The sequence below is a fragment of the Lethenteron reissneri genome, chromosome 56 (assembly GCF_015708825.2).
Source record: "Lethenteron reissneri isolate LAM-NWPU_2019-01 chromosome 56, ASM1570882v1, whole genome shotgun sequence".
Lineage (NCBI taxonomy): Eukaryota > Metazoa > Chordata > Hyperoartia > Petromyzontiformes > Petromyzontidae > Lethenteron > Lethenteron reissneri.
In genome coordinates, this window is record NC_083834.1 from 4,107,326 (window position 1) to 4,130,699 (window position 23,374).

The window sequence follows — 23,374 nt, forward strand, 5'->3', positions numbered from 1 at the left end:
ACTCATTCACTCACCACACACTCATTCTCACACACGCGCAGACACACTCTTCACTCACACTCTACAGAACAGGGGAAGAACCCACAACATCCAAACAGGAGGTGCCCGAGTCAGGAATCGAACTGGGGCCCCTTCTTGCCGAGAGGCTCGAGTGAGTGCTACCCCCACACGCACGGCGACTCTGGGTTAGCACGATTCGCTACACATATAAAGTTCGTACGTACATACATACGCGTGCAGGGGAAAGCGAGCAAACAAGGCACTCACAGTTGTCCTCCACGTTCTTCTGGCTGTCCTCCTCGGCAGGGAACACCTGGTTGTACGGGGCCTGGAACATCTGCAAGGAAACAAAGGGGAGAAATATCGGCGGAGCGATCGCACCCTCTGATCCAGCACAGTTGGCTATGTACGTTGCGAAAGAAGTTCAACGTAGACTCACACAGTCACTCACTCACCCACTCAGTCACTCACCCACTCAGTCACTCACCCACTCAGTCACTCACCCACTCAGTCACTCACTCACTCAGTCACTCACCCACACACCCATCCTCCGATTCGCATGGTTGGCTACGTACAGTGCGAAAGAAGTGAAATATACATAGACGCACACAGTCACTCACCCACTCACATAGTCACTCACCCACACATTCACATAGTCACTCACCCACTCACACAGTCACTCACCCACTCAGTCACTCACTCACCCACACACCCATCCTCCGATTCGCATGGTTGGCTACGTACAGTGCGAAAGAAGTGAAATATACATAGACGCACACAGTCACTCACCCACTCACATAGTCACTCACTCACATAGTCACTCACCCACACATTCACATAGTCACTCACCCACTCGCACAGTCACTCACCCACTCACTCACTCACCCACACACCCATCCTCCGATTCGCATGGTTGGCTACGTACAGTGCGAAAGAAGTGAAATATACATAGACGCACACAGTCACTCACCCACTCACATAGTCACTCACTCACATAGTCACTCACCCACTCACAATGTCACTCACCCACCCACTCACATAGTCACTCAGCCACACACTCACCCACTCACATAGTCACTCACCCACCCACTGACAAAGTCACTCACCCACACACTCACCTATCCTCGGATTAGCACATTTGACTGTGCACGGTGTGAAAAAAGTTAGACACACAGATACATAGATTTTAGATTTGAAGCTTTCGTGACTGCAAGGATTCATATTCTTAGGTTTTTCGGTAAAGTCACGTAGGTAAAACATTAAAATTAATAAAAGTAAAATAATATAGAATAAATAAATAAATGTTTTACCTACGTGACTTTACCGAAAAACCTAAGAATACAGATACATAAACTCACATAGTCACTCACCCATCCTCCGATCCAGCACGGTTGGCGACGTACGGTGCGATCAAAGTTCAACATACATAGACTCGCATAGGCACTCACCCACACACTCACCCATCCTCCGATTAGTGAATTCAAAGTACATACGCACGTTGAGTATTCCGTCGTTATTCGCCAGGGGTACGTTCCCGGAGATGCTCGTGGATAGAAACATTTTGCGGATATTGATGTTGGCCTCCACATATCGTACGCACGCAACGTCTGCAGATGCTTCTAAAGCGTCGAGAAGTTCTCTCTCTCTATCATCTCTTTATCTCATCACTTCATCTCATAATTTTATCTCTCACCACTTAATCTCTCATCACTTTATCTCTCATCACTTTATCTCTCATCACTTTATCTCTCATCACTTTATCTCTCACCACTTTATCTCTCATCACTTTATCTCTCACCACTTTATCTCTCGTCACTTGATCTCTCGTCACTTGATCTCTCGTCACTTTATCTCTCGTCACTTTATCTCTCGTCACTTTATCTCTCGTCACTTTATCTCTCGTCACTTTATCTCTCTCATCGCTTTATCTCTCATCACTTTATCTCGCATAACTTTATCTCCCATCACTTCATCTCTCATCACTTTATCTCTCATCACTTTATCTCTCATCACTTTATCTCTCATCACTTTATCTCTCATCACTTTATCTCTCACCACTTTATCTCTCGTCACTTTATCTCTCGTCACTTTATCTCTCGTCACTTTATCTCTCGTCACTTTATCTCTCGTCACTTTATCTCTCGTCACTTTATCTCTCTCATCGCTTTATCTCTCATCACTTTATCTCGCATAACTTTATCTCCCATCACTTCATCTCTCATCACTTTATCTCTCATCACTTTATCTTTCATCACTTTATCTCTCATCACTTTATCTCTCATCACTTTATCTCTCATCACTTTATCTCTCATCGCTTTATCTCTCATCGCTTTATCTCTCTCATCGCTTTATCTCTCATCACTTTATCTCGCGTAACTTTATCTCGCATAACTTTATCTCTCATCACTTTATCTCTCATCACTTTATCTCTCTCATCGCTTTATCTCTCATCACTTTATCTCTCATCACTTTATCTCTCATCACTTTATCTCTCGTCACTTTATCTCTCGTCACTTTATCTCTCGTCACTTTATCTCTCGTCACTTTATCTCTCATCACTTTATCTCTCATCACTTTATCTCTCAACAATTTATCTCTCATCACTTTATCTCTCATCACTTTATCTCTCATCACTTTATCTCTCATCACTTTATCTCTCATCACTTTATTTTTTTCCCTCTCTCTCTCGATGCCATAGTCGTGTAGAGAGTTCCAAACGCAATTCGCGGGCAGCCAAAATCGCGGATAGCGAGTTCGTGAATAAAGAGGGAATACTTTAACAGAAATACCCCAGTTCACGTCGGGCGTGTACAGGGTAGTAGGTGGAGGCGAAGGCTGAGCTTGTGTGTAAGTTCGTGTGGTGTGTGTGTGGGAGTGTGAATGAATTCATGGGCGATTCGGTGTCAGAGATTGTGGTGCGTGCGAGTGGGACTTTGTGTGGAGTGTGTGAGTGTGTGCGAGTTTGCGTCAAAGTGTGCGTGAGGCTATTGCGTCGACTCCGCCTCAAGCGAGTACCCGGTACGGAGTGTAAACATCGCCACTCAGGAGACACAAAGGCAGCCTGGCATGGCGCTGGCCAACCACCCCCCAACGTGTGCCGTGATGACCTTCACAGGTGCTACTCGCTAACAGCACTTGTCCCAACAGTCTGTTAAGGCTACACGGGGGACCTTTGTCTGTTAGCACGGTGCCAGTAATCTCAGTTAAACCGCAAAGTATGGCTCATGTTGAATGTGTTGAGTGAGTTTTGTTGAGTCAATACGTTGAGTGCGTGCATTGAGCCCACGTATTGATTGGCATTCCACCTGTCCCTTACCCCTACTGGCTGGATGGTGAGGCAGTCACAGTGCCCTTGAGTGTGAGTGTGTGGTTATTGAGCCCGCATGTCGAATGTGTGTATTGAGTACGTGTGTCAAGTGTGTGTGTTGAGTGAGTGTGGGTGAGCGGTAGCGTAACAGTTTGCGTGCTGCGCTCCGAACCCGGTGACCCGCGTTCAATTCCCGCTCACGGCCAACACCAGTGATGATTATCTGAACCGGTCATAGGCCTCCCCTGGTTCGAGTCAGCCTCAAATAAGTACTTTGTGTAGTGTGTAAACATTGCTACTCGAGAGACAAAGGCAGCCGGGCGTGGTGCTGGCCACCCACCCCCTTGTGTGCCATGCCGGCCTTCTTAGGTGCTACTCGCTAAAAGCACTTGCCCCAACAGTCTGCGAAGGGTTTGTAAGTACGTGTGTGCAGAGTGTGCCAAGTGTGTGTGTGTGTGTTGAGAATTTCAATGTGCCAAGACTGTTGATGTGTTGAGTGTGTGTGTGTTGAAACTATCAATTTGTGTGAGTGTGTGTGTGTTGAGACTGTGTCCGGCAAAAACAACCCCCTACCTCCTCGTGGTGCCGGACGGCAACTCTGTGGTGGGCAGTGCCGTGGGGGGAGGGCAAACATAGATTGGCCTTTCCCTTTATGGCGGCTGTAACCACCACAGCGGCCAAATGGGGGCTCTGGACAGGTGCGAGGGGCAGCTAACCCCTCCACCTTCAATTAACTACCACCAAACTACGATTTAAAAAATAATTAAACTTGTACCGGAGGCCCCAGGGGGACAGGCGTCTATGCCGTCTCCTGGCCCCAACCCCATTTGGCGTAGCCAGGAGACTGAATCCTTATCCTCGGGGCTCCTCCAGAAATAACAAAAAGCCACTATGGATGGAAAAAAGGAATATTCGAAAGCTCACTGCGGAGGAGAGGCTGCCACTCCTCTGTCAGGAGCTGGATCAGTACCGCCTGGATCTCTGTGGTATTCAGGAAGTCCGGTGGACTGGCTCTGGCTCCTGCCACCATGAGGGTTGGACAGTCCTCTACTGAGGGCAGGAGACTACCAAACAAGTAACCACGACCATCACTCCTCGCCTCTGGTTGATGGGAATGCGAGCCCAAAGTAGCATGGGGCTGACAGCTTCCCACAGACGAAGAGCTCTTCGTCTGAACAAAAGAATGAAGGGGGCGTGGGAACCTGGCGGTGAGGTGTGGGAAGCTGTCAGCCCCAGGCTACTTTGGGCTCGCCTTCCCATCAACCAGAGGCGAGGAGTGGTAGTCGTGGTTACTTATGCCCCCACCGAAGACGAACATCCGTGGAGGGATGCAGGAAAGGCCGATGAGTCAGATGCCTTCCATAACCTCCTGTCACAGGTGCTGGCTAAAGTGGACCCTCGGGATAGGGTCATCTTGTTGGATGACTTCAATTTCCGAGTTGGTCATGATGCTGGCACCTGGTCTGGAGTGATTGGAAGGCATGGGCCAGATTAGCTCAATAACAACAGCAGGAGGCTACTAGATTTTTGTGCAGCCCATGGGCTTCTAATTACCAACACGCTGTTCCGGCATCGGCGCATCCACACAACATCATGGATGCATGCCGGGTCCAAGCAAGAACATCTGCTAGACTACATAGTGACGGATCAGCGGATGCGAGAAACATTTAGGCTGTCCTGCCTACGATCCATCCTGGGTTTAACCAGGCTGGATTGTGTGAGGAGGTCACAAATCATTGAAAGATCTGGACAAAGTCCCATTTGTGAGCTCCTCCGGCAGGCAAGGCTGCGTTGGCTGGGTCATGTAGCCCGCATGCCCAGCCACTGCATGCCTAAACAGCTTTTGTTTGGCCAGATGGAGGGGGCTAAACGGGCATGGCACGGGCTAGAGAAGAGATGGAGTGATGTGGTACAGGAGGATGTGGAGCTGAGTGGACTTGCCGATGACTGGTACCAGCGGTGTCAAGATCAGCCTCTATGGAGGAGGCTCGTGAAGGACGCTACTGGGCAGTTGGAGGCAGTCGCCCTCCAACAACAACGGAGGGCGGAGGAGCGACGCTCACAACAACGAGCGGAGCGCCGCGTGGCTAAAGCACAGCAAGTTGGCACAGTAGGGGGCACAGGTGGTGCATCAGCCAGTCATCTCAGTCATCTAAGTCATTCGACCCGTGGCACCTGGGTCTGCCCCGTGACCTCCTGCCAGCGGGCGTTCGACACTTCACGTAGGCCTCAACGTGCTCATAGCCTGGCACAAACGTCGTGGTGACGTCAATGCCACTTAGTGGCGAATTGCGGTTGTTGTTGTTGAGACTGTCAACGTCCCGCATGTGTGTGTATCTGTTGCAGGGGTGTGCATCTCTCACCTGCCCCTTGCCGGTGAGCGGCTGGATGGTGAGGGAGTCAGTGCCCATGTCCACGATGGTTCCCAGCTGGAAGCCATCGCTGGCGTGCGGCGCCCACACGGGCTTCCCATCGTCCATCGCGGGCCGCCGGCCGCCGCGCTCGGCGCCTGCGGAACGAGAAGGGGGTGGGGGGGAGGGGCAAAGCAGCAGAGTGGTTACGGCCTTCCCACGCCGTCGCCATCCCCTCGCTCACGCTCCTGCTCGTGAACCGATCTCATCGCACCATCAGAAGTCGTCCTTTGGGATAGGAAGCCATTAGGATCTATGGGCGTGGGGTGGGGGGGTTAAGAAACCTGTGCCGTTGTTTCAACTGCAGCGCCGGGAGCTGGAATCAAAGCGGTGACCTCTGGACTTCGCGCGCTCAAGTAGATTAACGTAACCCCATTGCTGCAACGACTCGCGCAAACCGCGGTCAAGCTTGCAGCGGCTTTTGGGGAAAATCGAACAGAGGCGGTCACCACAGCAGATGCGCTGCTTCTGCGGCTGTCTAGAACACTGTTCCTTCCGATAATAGGAAGCTACTGGGAGCTGTGAACTTATGAATCAAGAACTAGATTGACAAACTCATTTCTGTAGAACCGTTCGTTGTTGTGTTTAGTTTGTTGTCCTTCCCCCCCACACACTTCTGATTAGCGCGGTTGGCTACGTGCGTTGCTAAAGAAGTTCAACATACATATACACACATGCAGTTGATCATCGATTATCCGGCACGCGATTATACAGCTTCCAACATTATCCGGGAAGATCCGGTGAAACCGGCAAAACCACTCCAAAGGCTTTAACCAGTCCGGTGATAGGCACCATGTGCGTGACAGCGATGCTTGATTTCAGTGTGAAATATTGTACACAGTACATTATAGACTACATACAACTGAATGAAAATACTGTATATACATCACCCCATGCAGAGGCTTCGAGATTGGAGTGGTAAGTATGGCACAGTAAATGCAGTAACTATTTAAAGTAGCGTATTTATCTTTGTCTCTTTGTATGTTTGTTTATGTCAATTTCACATAGCAACACACATTTAAAACTAAAAAAAACATAACAACACCTAAAAACCTAATGTCATGCAAGAATTTACAATAAGCTATTTAGCTATTTTAAATAATGATGAGCAGTGATTATCCGGCGTTTTTTTTTTATCCGGTGCCCCCCCCCACCGCCCCTTCGAAGCCGTCGGATAACACTGGTCAACAACAACAAAATTTCTGGCCTGGACTTTTGCAGCTGTTTTAAACTAATTTCAGGGTGCCGATTCCAAATCGGATCTCAGATTTACTCTATCACATCTCATTTTTAAATCCTTTATATTAAGTTCACTTGCTTGCTTGCTTACGACCGTGCAAATCTTTCGGTCGTTTTTTAACCCACTTCCCGTGATCCAATCGAGCTGACATTTTGCACAGACTCGTTGTGCGAGACAATTAATGTTTGTGAAATTATTTTTCCAAAATGTTACACTGTTTAGGGAAAACAAATTAAATATTTAATTACCAATTGCTTAATACTGGCAGACAATCATCTGACCCATAGGTGGCAGCCATCTCAAGCCAGAGGACGAGAGGACTCGAGCCGCCACGCATATAAAGGATTTATAGTGAAAAACTTAGTTTTTACGGGTTATACTTATTATGTTATCGGCATACCCCATTTTCATTGATTTTACCCGAAATTAACTCTGCCATGATTGCAAGTTGTTGCGAGTCAGTGACTGCTTTAGTGTTAAAATATGGTGCTGTATTTTTAGGATAGTGCGTTTATAATATAATTTTATGTAGATATCCACATTTATTTAATATTTTTCTTTTGCAGTTTATATTGAAAATGTAATATTTGATATCTCAAATATTGGAATCAGCACCCCAAATGACCTTAAAACCGTTGGAATACCTTATGCCAGAAAAAGTGTGTTGACCAGTGTAATCGACCATCGACTGCAGCTCCCCTTTCTTTTGGCTGCCACTCGGCCTATGGCCTTAACCCACCGGCGATGATCCCGGTCCAACCCCACAATGTATCCTGCCGGCAAGGCTCATCTCGGTCCGAGCCACCGACGTTTCAGAGCCACGTCTCCCATTTGGCCTCTCAAAAAAATGGGTTTTTGCATCGAAGGCCCCCCCCCCCTCCAACCTTTTTTTTTACCCTCCCTCTCGCCGCCAAAAGATTCCCCGTTGCGTTGCCGACGTCGCATCGACGGAGTGTTGGCCCCCACCACCCTTCAGTTTAGCAACTTCCGGCAGCCTTGTGTCAAGAGATCGACCCGTGGGGAAATTGACGTTGATCACAGCTGCTTCTGAAGTCATATCAATGATGATAAAATTATTATTATTTTCTTTAAACTCGTTTGATTTAAAGCTTTCGTGACTGCATGGATTCATATTCGGTAAAGTCACGTAGAAAGGAAATAATTAAATAACAAAAATATTAAACAATACAAATTCTCACGACGTTTCGACTGCAACACAAACAATCATCATCCGGTGTGAAATCCACGGCAAGAAAAAATTCTTGCTGTAGATTTCACTGTGGATTTCACACCTGATGATGATTGCTTTTTGTTGCAGTTGAAACGTCGTGAGAATTTGTACTGTTTGATATTTTTATTATTTTATTATTTCCCTTCTACGTGACTTTACCGAAAGAACCAAGGTGGGTCCTGACAAGTTTTTTTGTTGCAGTGACAGAGGCGATGTTGCCGCTCTGTGTCGTCCTGAATAAGCAATTTGCGAGTCCGCTCAAAAGTCCGATTTAATAAATGATAATAATAGATAAAAAAGTAATAATAGTTTTTTCCCCTTCCTGGCAATAAAACAGCAGTTGTTAAGATGTTTAAAAACCAACGACACCTTTTGTAAGGAATCAAGTCTGTAAAAACCCGAGGACCTGGAGAAAAATCCACGCCACCACGGGGGGAGAGAGAGAGAGACAACGCAAACTCCAAATATACAACAGGCGTTGGGGGTCGGGATCGAACCCACGATCTCCTGTATACCAAGTGAGGCAGTTAACATCTCACCACCAAGTAAACTATAAAAACTATTTTTATTTTACCAGGTAAAGCCCACTGAGCAATTTAGCTCTTTTTAACAAGCGATCTAGCCACAAATGATAGCCCAATTAAGTGGCTTATTCGGTGAAAATGTATCGCAGCAAAATACTCTAAACACGTGACGTGGATTCTAAAATGTGGAGGGGAAAAACCGGACGACCCGGAGAAAAATCAATGCGACCACGGGGAGAGAGATAGACAGATGCAAACTCCAAATATACGACAGGCATCAGGGTCAGTATCTAACCCACAACCTCCTATATACCAGGCGAAGCAGTTAACATCTCGCCACCTCTTCTAAAGGGGGGACTTTGGCTGCAAGCGAGCGAGTGATCGCCACGCCGCACATTCAGGGTTTATCCCAGGCAGGGCCCGTCCATAGGGGGGTGTGGGACCCAGGGCATGCCACACCGCGTTGACCCCCCCACCCCCGACACCTTCAAACTAAACCGTAAGTATTACATCTGACACCGTGACCGTCGAAGCGCGAGGGGGGGAGGGTAACCCCCCAAAGCGCGGGGGGCGCCCCCCAAAGTGCGGGGCCCGGGGTGGTCACCCCAATTCACACCCGGGGATGTCTCCGATCCCCGGTTCCCCCTGGCAGTAAGCAGCGAACTGCTGGCAGTGAGACTCTCAGCCGAAAGAACAGAGGCAGACGAGCCCAACACGCGTGGCGTCCGGTTTCTGTTGAACCGCAAATCAAATCTCGCGGCGTGTGTTTGGCGGCGGGCGCGCTGCGGTCCATCATTTTATCGAACAAACTATTCAAGGTACAACACACAAGAGGGCATGTGTGGGTAATTGACACCAGCGCTAGACACAACGCAATGTACAACAATTGTTACAAACGTTTTATATTTTTAACCACCAGACTACGCCACGTGTTTCAATAAACTTCGACGTCCCTGGCGTGTTTGCTGTCTATTTTTTTACGCGCGTGCATCTGTGGCCGACCACACTAGACCCCCCGTCCCTCCCTCCTTGGCCCCCATTGATGCCTCAAACATGACTCGTTGTCGTCATCGCCGTTGTCATCGCCGTCGTCATCATTTGTCGTCGTCATTGTCGCCATCATCATCATCGTCGTCGCCGCTGTCACATTACTGCCATCGTATTGATGTAAAACACGTCGCCGGCGAACGCAAGAATGCACCCGACCTTATCGGAGAACACTTACAAACGCTCTGCACAAACGATCGCGGTGACAATGTCTGGACGGCGCGGGGTGGGGGGGGGTGCAAGATGAATACGTGTCGAGTGGGTCACCTCTTCACGGCACGAGTGGCCGACCGTCCAGTGGGTTAGAGACAAAAGGCGTTAGGGGGCTTTAATCGAATTGAGTACCGCTTCTCGGCCATTTAGGAGCCACTGAAGTGTTGTGTGGTGCCGCGGGAATGTGCAATGGCATTTAACCCCTTTGCCGTTTCCGAGACATCTGCAAGTTGCAGGGTGGTGCGTGTCCCCGTCGCCGTAGCAGCAGCGCCGTTGTTTTTAAAGAAGTCGTTACTCACCGCGGAGAACCATAGCGGCACGACCGCCGCTACTCTACGATAGCCGGCGCCAAACTGTGCCGCAAGCTCTCCCGCATGGGCTTGTGGGAGCCTCGGTGTACCGATAAGGTCATTTTATTTTAGTTTTTGTTCCGGTTACGTTCCGATGACGTACATGTACACATACGTCATCGGAATGGGAAAGGGTTAACAACGCAGAGTTAGAAGAGTAAGCGTGGACCTGGCGGTAGGACGCGTCGACAGAAGGAATAATGAACGAGAGTCGAGACCGACGGCGAAGTAAACTATAAAGTATAAAAACCAATAAACTATTCACAGTCATACCTGTCAAGGCCCACTGAGCTGTATAGATATTTTTCAGAAGCGACCAGGCTATCACAAATGAAAGCCCAATTATTACGTGCAAATGTTATGGCAGCCAAACGCTCTAAACGCGTGATGTTGAATCTAAATGTGGAGAGGGAAAAACCGGACCACGCAGAGGAAAATCTACACGACCACGGGGAGAAAGAACACGAACTCCAAATAGTGAATAGATCACGGCTGGTGGAAATGATAACGATGACGACCGCGGTCATCGTTCCCACGACGATGACGTTGATAATGACCTGAGACCGTTAAACTTATGGTGGTGGCTGTGCTGGTGGTGGTTATTACGATGGTTACGATCAGGGGTCGGCAACCATAACAACAACGAGGAGGGGCATTTTTTTTCATAGCCGGTAACAAAAACACCACTCGATATTTCAAGAGCCGCCAATGCACTGCGGTGTATACGAGACACGGTGGTTCTTGACAAACAGCGTCACAAAGCAGTCCCTTAAAGAGTCGTGTGCGGCTCTAGGAGCCGCAGGTTGCACGACCCCTGCCCATGGTAAACTGGACTCCTATGGTAAACTGGACTGCCATGGTAAACTGGACTGCCATGGTAAACTGGACTCCCATGGTAAACTGAACTTCCATGGTAAACTTAATTTCCATGGTAAACTGGACTTCCATGGTAAACTGGACTCCCATGATGACCTGCATTCCCATGGTTAACTGAATTTCCATGCTAAACTGGACTCCCATGGTAAACTGGACTCCCATGGTGAACTGGACGCCCATGATGACCTGCATTCCCATGGTTAACTGCACGTCCACGATCAGGGGTCAGAAAACCAAAAGAACAAGAAGAGCCTTTTTTTTTCAAGAGCAGCACCGGAGTCCCTTAATAAAGAGCCACCCGCACGCGGCCGTCCCCCTGGTCACTTTGATGATGATGATGATGACCGATGACACAGGGCTGGCTTTGAACCGCCCCTGGCCTTAAACCGAGGAGGACCCTCACAATCTGGGACACACACACACACAGAGATGGGGCAGATCCGCCAAAGCAAGGCAATAGAAAGACAAAGATCCCCCTGTATAGCCTTTACAGACTGTTGGGGCAAGTGCTGTTAAGCGAGCACTTGCTTAGGCCGAAACGGCACACGAGGCGGTGGCAAACACCACGCCCGACCGCCTTTGTCTCCCTAGTGGCGATGTTTACACACTGCACCAAAGTCCTGATTTGGAGGCTGAGTTGACCGAGGGGATGCCCAGGACCAGTTCAGGTAATCGTCACTGGTGTTGGCCGTGAACGGGAATCGAACTCGGGATGGCGAGTTCGTAATGCAGCGCGATAACTGCTACACTACCACTCTCTCACACACACACGCACGCGTGCACGCTCCCACACCCCACTGTAGCTTCTATAAATACGGCCGGTGTCTCTCGCCCACGACAACACGGGTCCCGGCCACACCCCGACGACACAGGTGCAGCCACACACGTATACAGGTGTAGCAGCCGGCGTGTGAACGCGCGGGGAGGGAAGGGAGTCAAGCGCAGGGGACAAACAGGTTCGGTGTCATTCGCAGCAACTTGGGCTAGTGGTGGAGGGGCCCATCGAGGTCACGCGATGGTTTTAAAAAGATGTAGCGATGGGCCCTCCTCCAATGTGGGGTTGGCGTGGGGCTGGCGTGGGGCTGGCGTGGGGCGGGCAGGGGGAAGAGTAACAATTTAATCTTTCACTCATTTTAAGTCAGGTCCCTTTTGCTCCTGATAGACACGTCCCAATCGTGTACAACTGATGCACGTTGTGTGGAAACATTTCTACGTTTTGACGAACGGTCAGGGCCCCCCCACCGCCTTTCGTCTCTAACCCACCGGACAGTCGCCCCACTCGCGCCGTGAAGAGGTGACCCACTCAACACGTATTCATCTTGCACCCCCCCCCCACCCACGCCGTCGTCCAGACATTGTCACCGCGATCGTTTGTGCAGAGCTCTGTCCGATGACACCTTCGTCTATAGCAGGGCTTTCAAACTAAACTACTAAACTCCACAATGGAGGTTAATGGGTTAGATCGTGTAAATGTGTCATTAAACCCACCACCACCCGTCACAATCAATTAGAAAGGTGTCATAAACAAAAACATGGCAATTCATTACTAGTTCAGCACATCTTCTTGTCTTTCCGACAGACCTGTTCTTCACCTGAGGACGGCTGCTTGCGTTGTGGCTGAAACGTCGTGAGAATTGTATTTTATTTTTATTATTTTATTATTTCCCTTCTACGTGACTTTACCGAAAGAACCAAGAAGATGAATCCCTGCAGTCACGAAAGCTTTAAATCGAAATTTAGTTCAGCACACTTGTTCGTTGGAGAGTAAACCCACAACATTTACCGTATTTCCCATATACATCTACGAGATCTAATCAAAAAACCTCTATTATGGACAATATTAGTTGCGAAAACCTACGTGTTAAACTAACTACTAAACTATTTTTTTATTTGCCAGGGAGGGGCCCACTCAACTATGTAGCTTTTTATCAGAAGCGACCTGGCGATCACAAACCATAGCTCAACAATAGTGGCATATCATCATCATGTGGAAATGTCAAGTGGCCAAATACTTTTAAAGCGTGACGTTGATTCTAATGTGGAGGGAAAACCGGATGACCCGCAGAAAAATCCACACGACCATGGGAAAAGAGACACGCAAACTCCAAATATACAGCAGGCATCAGGGTCTGGATTGAACCCATGCCCTCCTGTGTACCAGGCAAGGGAGTTAACATCTCCTAGCCACCGTGATGATGATGAAAGAGAGACACGCAAACTCCAAATATACAGCAGCAGGCGTCAGGGTCTGGATTGAACCCACGACCTCCTGTGTACCAGGCGAGGGAGTTAAGATCTCCTAGCCACCGTGATGATGATGAGAGAGACATGCAAACTCCAAATATACAGCAGGCATCAGGGTCTGGATTGAACCCATGCCCTCCTGTGTACCAGGAAAGGGAGTTAACATCTCCTAGCCACCGTGATGATGATGAGAGAGAGAGACATGCAAACTCCAAATATACAGCAGCAGGCGTCAAGGTCGGAATCGAACCCATGCCCTCCTGTGTACCAGGCGAGTGAGTTAACATCTCATAGCCACCGTGGTGCCCTGGAGGGGTGGGGAAGAGAATTTGGCGCTGGCTGCATTTCCACTCGTCTGTGGATTTTCCTCGCGCCTCTGAGTCGTTCTCTAAATTGAAATAAAAACTGCTTTTTGTGTTTAGTTTGTTGTCCTTCCCCCGCACCTCCGATTAGCACGGCTGGCTACGCACGGTGCGAAGTTCAACGTACACACACTCATACGAGCGAGCAGCCTTCATCCAGCGGTGGATAGATCGGACAACTCGCTCAGACGAGAAGTGATCCAACAACCCTTGGCTTTGGAGGTGAGCGTTAGCGGGAGTGTTTACGTTATGAATCCATGGTGAATAATCCATTAGGTTTTTGGGTTAGATCGCGTAAGTATAAATGTGTCATTACCCGCCACCACCCGACACAGCTAATAAGTAAGGTTTGTCACGTAAACATAACCTCTATTACGGATAACGTTGGTCGCAAAAGCCTACGCGTTAAACTGACGGTGCGTAATGATCATTGGCGAGTGCTGTTTCGCGGAAACACGACCAATCTCGGGGCATAAATTGCCACAAATTACGCAATTACACCTCCTCCCACCACCCCCTTCCACTTTGCTTCGTACACACGCCACCACGTGCGTTAAAGCATCAGGGAAACACACGGGGGAGGGGAGGTAATGACCTGACAGTGGTAAACGCTACCACGACCATCGCCGTACACGATAAGCCACTTCGTTGAGCTATTATCATTTGCATGTCTCTCTCCCCGTGGTAGTGTGGATTTTTCTCCGGGTCCTCTGGTTCCCCCCCCCCCCCCCCCCCACTATACTTACAATCAACATCACGCATTTAGGGTATTTAGCTATTATAGATTTCAACGTGATAAGCCACTTCGTTGAGCCATCATTTGTGATAGCCAGGACACTTCTGAAAAAGAGCTATATAACTCAGTGGGCCTTACCTGGTACAATAAAACAGTTTGGTTATCTATTCAGGGAGCAGCAGCAATATCAGTGCAATTGTCCGTGCGATCAGCACCATCAGCCTGGCGACGCGAGTTCCGATTTCCCAGCCGGGGCTAACATCAGTGGCGAGCGTTATCTGAATCGGTCACGGGGCGCGATGATGTCACGCACGATGGCATCATGAGAGCGAGTGCATGGCGTGTGAATTGGCCAAAAAGGCTCACCTATAATATCGCTGGTTTTTAATAGCCACATTTTGGGTAATCCTTTGATTGATTTTCACAGTTTTTTTATGGATTAATTCTCTGATACCAACACAACTTTAAAGTGATGCTTCGTTCACATTGAATCACCTTCATGAGAGTCATCGTGACCCAATGATACACACAGATAGAGCTAATGTGTCAATGCTTTCAATCCTCGTTGAAAAGCGTTCATCATCATCATCATAATAACAAAAATATTTTCAGCCCTTTGTCAATCCACTTCTGCAAGTCAGCCTCGGTCACACGGGGGATTGTTCAACCACGCTGGTTAGTGCCGGGCCCATTGATGCAAGCCTTGGCTGGGGAATCCAACTCGGGCAGCCGAGCGTGGTGTGCGCAAACCGTAGGTGCCACTGTTCCACCTTCCGAAATTATTTTTTATCTGAAGTAATTGTTTTTTTTTTAGACCTTACAGATTGTTCCCTGCCTGCAACGGCGTCACGGACTTTGAACGCCGCTGTACAGAGGTGACCTTGGCACGCACGCGAACCAGAAAATTAGGAAAAAAATAAACGACAAGCCAGGGAAAGTTTTGGCCAGACGCGCTAATCTCCGTGAACCCGGCCAAAATTACACGGTCCAACACTGCTAGCGATGACGCACAGGGAAATAAACGAGTGAAATATTTTGACACGGGGCTGAACACAAGCGCGGAGTGCCATGCCCCCCTCGTGCAAAGCGCAGCGCTGGGTTGTCTCCGGGTTCTCCCGTGATCTTCCCCACAACTCTCACGGACGTCATTGGCGAAAGACATTCACGATGGGCGTGTTCATCTTCCCGGTTCTTTCGGTAAAGTCACGTAGAAGGGAAATAATAAAATAATAAAAAATAAAACAATAAAATAATTCTCACGACAGCGTCATTCAGACGCTGTCTCCCCGACAGACCTGGTTTTCACCTGAGGACAGCTGCTTGCGTTGTGGCCGAAACGTCGTGAGAATTATTTAATAATGTTTTATTTTTATTATTTTATTATTTCCCTTCTACGTGACTTTACCGAAAGAACCGGGAAGACGAATCCCTGCAGTCACAAAAGCTTTAAATCGAAAGATGGGTGTGTTCTCGCACGTCCACCCCACCGGGTGACGATGCGCTCACGGGGGTTGCGACGATACAAAGATGCGTCGAGTCGTCGGTCGCAGACAATTTCCGGAGCCCAATAAAAGAAAACCAAAAAGAGGCAGCTTCCAAATTACACCCCGCCCCCCCCCCCCCCCCCTGTAAGACGGAGCGGATGTCTTGCTTAGCGCAGTTTTTGTTCGACTAGGGGACCACCCATTGGCAGCTTTCCCTATGCAACTCGTGGCTCGTGATGCATGCAGCACAGGAGTGTGTGTGTCTGCGGGTGTGTGTGGTTATGTGGGTGTGAATCGGTAGGTTTACGGAAATCACACGCAATTCTAAACGGGCGCAGGATTATCCCCCGTTTTGATAATCACGGCCGGGAAAGTTGCTTCGAGTCTCAACAGGGCTCTGCATCGGAATGTTTGGCTGGCCAAATGACATTCATTGGGAGTTGTGGGAAGAAAACGGGAACACCCAGAGACAATCCAGCACTTGCGCTGTGTGTAAGGGGGATAGCACTCCGGGTATGTGTTCAGCCGGGTCTGCCCATGTCAAAATATTTCAGCACCCAGCACACCACATCCAGGATGCCCTCTTGCTATGGCTGTGGTTACTCCTAGTCGCGTACCTACTCCAATCTACCAGCGGACCTGGAAAACGCCTGAGGACAAATTAATCACTTATAATATTCAAAGCTCCGTAGAGATAAGATTCAGGAATTCACTTTTTTTTTTTGCCCTTCCTTCCCCTGAAAGCCACTTGTGTTAAACGCCGCCGGTACACACCACGACCGCCTTAAAATTAAACGCAATTTTGTTTTCGGCAGCCAAAGAATAAGCCTGCGCTACCGGGGCACGCCTCCACTATCTCCACCGTTAACAGCGCGCAACGCCAGTCTGCATAGTCACGCACTCGCGGGCAGAGGAGCAATTTCGAACGTTTAAAACGTCGTGCGGTCGTTGCGATAACCGCCATAGTCCCGGCTCTCGTTGTGAACGACGCAGGCGTGAGGACAGGGGAGGGAGGTTGCAGATGACCGAGATCGGTGTCGGCAAAGCGGCGTTAATCCGGCGCCTACTGAGTTCACGAAGCACCGCGGATGCGTGCTGGGGCCGAGAGTCGTCTGTCAGTCAAGAAGAAGATTTGGTGAAGAGCTGGTCGGGGTCGGTCGAGGGGGTCAGAGCTCTTCCTTCCGATATTAGGAAACCACTGGGAGGAGCTACCTGAAGACGGTCGCTTGTTGTTGCGATCGAAACGTCGTGATCTATTCTTTTTCCTACCTACGTGACTTTACCGAAAGGACCAAAGAGTATGGATTCTTGCAGTCACGAAAGCTTCAAATCAACATCTTAACACTGCCAGAAAGGGTAAAACCTATTCTTATTTTTCATATATTGATTACTGGCAAAAAAAGGTCCCGTGATGAAATTAGCGACACACAACAATGTACCGTGGAAAGCGCCGCAAAGTCACGACGACCGCGAGCGCCCTGCCAGGCCACGGGCGGCTCACCGCTCGCTGTGCTCCGGAGCCACCGGCCGGAGCCACCGTCCAGACGCGGACTCAGAGCTGCTCCCGCAATTAATTTGTATCTACATATGTTTGTGCGAATTGATTACCTTTCCTAAACGTTGCACTCCTCTTCTTGGTTCTTTCAGTAAAGTCACGTAAAATGGAAATAATAAAATAATAAAATTAAAACATTATAAAATAATTCTCACGACGTTTCGGCCACAACGCAAGCAGACGTCCTCAGGTGGAGAGCACGTCTGTCGAGTGACTTTACCGAAAGAACCAAGAAGATGAATGCCTGCAGTCACGAAAGCTTTAAATCGAAACTTTGCACTCCTGTCGTGTTTTTGTATTGTGAATTCGGATTATTTAGATTGTTTTGCTGCTATAAATTTCCATGTGATAAGTCACTTCGTTGAGCTATCATTTGTGGCCAGGTCGCTTCTGAAAAAGAAGCTATAATAGCTCAGTTGGCATCACAGAGACCCATAGACTCCCATAGACTGCGCTGTGATTGAACCAGGTTCCCGAGGGAGGGGAGTTGATGGGTCTCATTAGTGATCCATAGACTCCCACAGAGACCCACAGACTCCCATAGACTGCGCTGTGATTGAACTGGGTCTGTTAAAGCTATACGGGGGGATCTTCATTTTAGTTTTTTTTTGCATTACAAGGAAAGAGATATAGAAATCGGCTTGCACGTTTCGGGTAAATGGGACGTGAAACAATTTCTCCGAATCAACGCGAATGTATGAACCGGTCATCTCTGTCATCGAGCGTCGTGGATCGTTGCCCCGCAGGCTCGCGAGAGCGACGACAACGGGGCGAGGCCTCCATCCAGCAGCGGAAAGACCCGCGGCCGATGGTGAACAAGATTTACGCGCGGCGGCCCACTGCGTGACGAGATCTGGCGAAGCCGAGAGCTTTACAGGGAGGTGTCCGTGCTTATTGCCACGACTGGCTGCTGCTGCCGCCCAGTGTCCCGCGGAGTCTTTAACGCCGAGTATTTACGTCGGGAACGTGTGCAGAGCGTGCGATCAAAAAGTGTGGGCAGTCGAACAAGTGTGGACGTGAGCGTCACGCACTGTAAGGGACGTGGGTGACGACCGCGATGACCGTGGAGAGAGTTCTCACTCGGGTGGTGACAAATTAGGGCTGCAAATTCGTAAATAAATCATGTCCACCTTTGTTTTTTCGAGAAAAGGAGGAATGCTCGTAAATACCGCGGTGACAAGATGTTAACTACCGCGCCTGGTATACAGGAGGTCGTGCGTTCGATCCCGACCCTGACGATGCCTGTATATTTGGAGTTTGCACGTGTCTCTCTCTCTCCCCATGATCACAGGAATTTTTCCTCCGGGTCCTCCAGTTTTTCCCTCCACATTTAGAATCATCGTCACACGTTTAAAAGTATTTGCCTGCTATAAATTCCCATGTGGATAAGCCACATCGTTTGAGCTATCATTTGTGATAGCCAGTTCACTTCTGAAACATAGCTCTATAGCTCAGTGGGCCTTACCTGTTCAGTTTAGAACTGACTTTTTATTCCATGCTGGGATGGCATTGAAGCATTCACTTCCGTATGCACTGTACCGGTAAACCCAGACACATTCCACGATGAAACCACATTTTCGAAAACCATATGTAATTCCCTCCCAAAGTTAAACCACGCGTATATTTGTCGGATGACGTTGACATTTTGGCCGATGCTTCCCCAACTTGACGGACTACCCAGTGAGTGACTTACTTTTTTTTTTACTCTTAAGTAAAAACGTAAAATAGGCTCTACGCGCAGCCCTGCAATCGCACGCGAACGTCACTGCTGCCGGACCTTCCACTACAGCCCCCTCTCAAATAGTGAATTTTCACCTACCGGTAATCCCTTCCACGCTGACCGGACTTATTGGAAGAGATGCGAGTTACCCCGAATCAGTCCCACCACGCACGACCTGCCCATCACGGTTTAAATCATAAGGGGGGTGATACGGGGGGTTTAAAGAAACCTGCGCCGTTGTTTCAACAGCCGTGCCAGGAGCTGGAATCAAACCAGGTGACCTTTGGAGTTACTGTAGAGAGCTCAAGTAGATAAACATCACACCATTGCTGCACGACTCGCATCATTCAAACTCCAGCGGCATTCGGCTAACATCAAACGAAGATGGTCACCACATCGCGCGGTGCTTTCAGATGCGCCTCTGCGGCCGTCTAAAATGCTCTTCCTACCGATGGAGCTACACACGTTTAAATCTAGATTTAAAATGCATTTCTTTACAACTGCTTTTTGTGTTTAGTTTGTTGTCCTTCCCCCGCACCTCCGATTGGCAAGGTTGGCTACGTACGGTGCAAAAGAAGTTCAACATACACAGGAAAGCAAAGGTCCCCCATATAGCCTGTTAGGGCAAGTGCTGTTTAGCGAGTAGCACCTATGAATGCGGGCACGTACACATATTCACACTCGTACACAGTTACCCTTTTAGATGCACTTCTGTGGCCGTCTGGAACGCTCTTCCTTCCGATATTAGAAAGCCACTGGAGCTATGCACTTTCAAACCATCTAGATTTAAAACTCATTTCTTTAGAACTGCTTTTTGTGTTAAGTTTGTTATCCCCCCCCCGCCGCACCTCCAATTAGCACGGTTGGCTATGTACGGTGCGAAAGAAGTTCAACATACGTACACACAAACATCAACGGATACGGTGGAGACTTTGCCAAGTCTGGCCTTTATCGTAAAATGTTTCCCTTGAAACTTGCTTCATCAAAATTACCCAGCGGCAACCGAATCGCCTGTGCATCTGCTCCACGTCGAGATGTGGCCAGGATACAGCCGGAAGAAACGCGTTCCTGTGCACAGGCAGAGGGGCACCCAATTCTCTAAACGACTAAAAAAAAGATGATGTTACCATGTAGGGCCCACTGAGATGTGTAGCTCTTTTTCTGAAGCGACCTGGCCACAAATGATAGCTCAACGAAGTTGCTTATCATCATCACGTGGCAATTTATAGCAGCCAAATCTTCAAACCGCGCGATGTTGACTCTAAATGTGGAGAGAAAGGCAGGAGGACCTGGAGAAAAATCCACACAAACACGGGGACAGAGACATGCAAACTCCAAATTTACAGGTGTCAGGGTCGGGATTGAACCCACGACCTCCTGCAATCCAGGCAAGGCAGTGAAAACATCTCATAGGCACCATGTGAAGGTTGGGACCTCCTGCATACCAGGTGAGGTAGTTAACATTTCACAGCCACCGTGTGGAGGTTTGGACCTCCTGTATACCAGGCGAGGCAGTTAACATCTCATAGCCACCATGTGAAGCTTGGGACCTCCTGTATACCAGGCGAGGCAGTTAACATTTCACAGCCATCATGTGGAGGTTGGGACCTCCTGTATACCAGGCGAGGTAGTTAACATTTCACAGCCATCGTGTGCAGGTTGGGACCTCCTGTATACCAGGCGAGGTAGTTAACATCTCACAGCCATCATGTGGAGGTTGGGACCTCCTGTATACCAGGCGAGGTAGTTAACATTTCACAGCCACCGCGTGGAGGTTTGGACCTCCTGTATACCAGGCGAGGTAGTTAACATCTCATAGCCACCGTGTGGAGGTTGGGACCTCCTGTATACCAGGCGAGGCAGTTAACATCTCGCGCACCGTGGTGCCCCACTTCTCCGGCGACCCCCGTCGTGCGGGCGTGACGTTAACTACACCGCGGCCAGCTCTGGTTCCGGGTCGCTTATGCCCAGCAGCAGCTTACAAGCGGCGTGAAGCGACGTGAAGCGGCATGATAGAGGCACGTGCGCCGGTTACCGCCAGCCCCTCGAGTAATGCGCGATGCCCCGCCGTAGCAGCGGCACGAGCAAGAGAGCCCCTCCATTATGCCACCGTCACGGGGACCCGCGGCATGCACTGCGGTGACAGCGGTGACGTTGGCCGGGGAGTGGTGGGAGTCGCGGTAGTGGTGGCGCTAGTGTTGACAGCAAGTGGTGGTAGTGGTGATGGGAATGGTGGCGGCAGTGGTGGCAGTGGTGGTGATAGCGGGAGCGGTGGTGACACTGGTGGTGGTGATGATGGCTGTGGTGGTAGTGGTATTCGTGGCAGTATTTGGTAGCAATATTGGTAGTGGTGGTATTTGTGGTGGTACTGGTGGTAGCAATATTGGTGGTGGAGGTGTTACTGGTGGCAGTGTTTGTAGTGGTGGCGATGTTTGTGGTGGTGGCAGTATTGGTGACAGTATTGGTAGTGGCGGTGTTTGTGATCATAGCGGCGGTGCCACCAACATCTCCCCCACACCCCACCCCCCCCCCCCCACACAATGCGCCGGGTTACCAGTGCACGCCCGCCCGCCCAGGCACGACCGAAACCGAAACCCAAACCGTCCGGACGACACAAAAGGGGGGTTTGGCCGCGGCGAACCCAACACTGGGGGCGTTCGGTGACGGGCGCGGCTCGGGTGAGCGTGGCACCGCCGGGGTAACAATGGCGGGTGCCGCGCGGCTCAAGTGGCCGCCCGTTTTCTCCGCACAACGCGGCCATCAATTATTTAGCGCAAGCGGCTGCTGGCCCGTGGAAGGGGGGCCAGGGGGGGGCCGACGGGGCCCAAAAGGGCCCACGGGGAATAAGAGGGCCCGCGGGAGAAGGTGGGGCGGGAAAACATCCGAGCCGGCACCCAACCGAGATGCTGTGGTTCGATCGCTCTCGAAAGAATGCACATAAACAAAAAAAACCACAAACTAATTGTTATTTTACCAGGCCAGGCCACACTTAGCCGCTATATATACAGGAGCTGTTTTTTCAGAAGCGACCTGGCCATCACAAATGATAGCTCAACGAAGTGGCTTATCGTCATCATCGTCGTGAGGAAATTTATAGCAGCCGAATACTCTAAACGCGTGACGTTGATTCTAAATGTAGAAGGGAAAAACCGGAGGACCCGGAGAAAAATCCACGCGACCACAGGAAGAGAGAGATAAAGACATGCAAACTACGTATATAGAAGAGGCGTCAGGGTCGGGATAGAACCCACGACATCCTGTATACCAGGCGAGGTAGTTAACATCTCCCCCACCATGACGCCCCATAATGGCTGTGTTGGAACAACCCAAGCCAACACTGCTTAAAGATCTGAGCTTGATATCAGGTTTTAGCAACTTGTGAATGAACCAGGTTCCATCAACTATGAGGAGGTGATGGTTGGAAACTTAACTCACAAGCCAAGACAAATGCAAATCCTGTTTGCTATATTCTTCTTATTAATGTATAAACATTATTGAATTAACCAAATTCCCACATTCACACCAACAAATCGCTGGCATGAACTCTGTGACCCACGATCACCGTTCCTTCAACACTAGCGACAACTGCCCTGGAGTTGATTTACCACCGCCTGGCCTTCCACGTCTGTCATCGCCACGCACACCCCCCACACGGGAACTCCGGTCATCCCCGCAGCAGCAGCAGGGGGCGGCTTCTGGCTAAGTCATCGAACAACAAAGACGGTTCACCGCATCGCACGGCGCTTTCGGACGCGCTTTTGCGGCCGTCTGGAACGCTCTCCCTCCCAATAATAGGAAGCCAACTGGAAGATTTGCAGTTTTAAATAATCATCTAGATTGAAAACCAATTTGTGTTAAGTTCTGTTTTCTTTCCCCGCACCTCCTATTAGCACGGTTGGCTACGTACGGTGCGAAAGACGTTCAACATACACACGTACACCGCTTACTGGAGCTATCTCGCCCATTGCCAAACATTGCCACAATGCACACAGCCGTCACACGCTTCTATGCGACTCTCTTGTCTGCGCACCCTTAGAACAAACAACGTAGCCCTTTTGTCATTCCGCTGCTGAA

At 49.5% G+C, this 23,374-nt stretch overlaps 1 protein-coding gene across 1 annotated transcript in view; it reads right to left on the reverse strand.

Moving 5' to 3' along the window:
* Positions 1 to 5,816, reverse strand: part of LOC133356954 (unconventional myosin-VI-like) — an 89,528-nt gene extending 83,712 nt beyond the window's left edge. Inside the window, 2 exon segments of the mRNA XM_061574674.1 lie at positions 268 to 337; positions 5,671 to 5,816. Coding sequence (XP_061430658.1) covers positions 268 to 337; positions 5,671 to 5,787 — 187 coding nt within the window. The 5' untranslated portion in view covers positions 5,788 to 5,816.
* Positions 5,817 to 23,374: the final 17,558 nt, after the last annotated feature.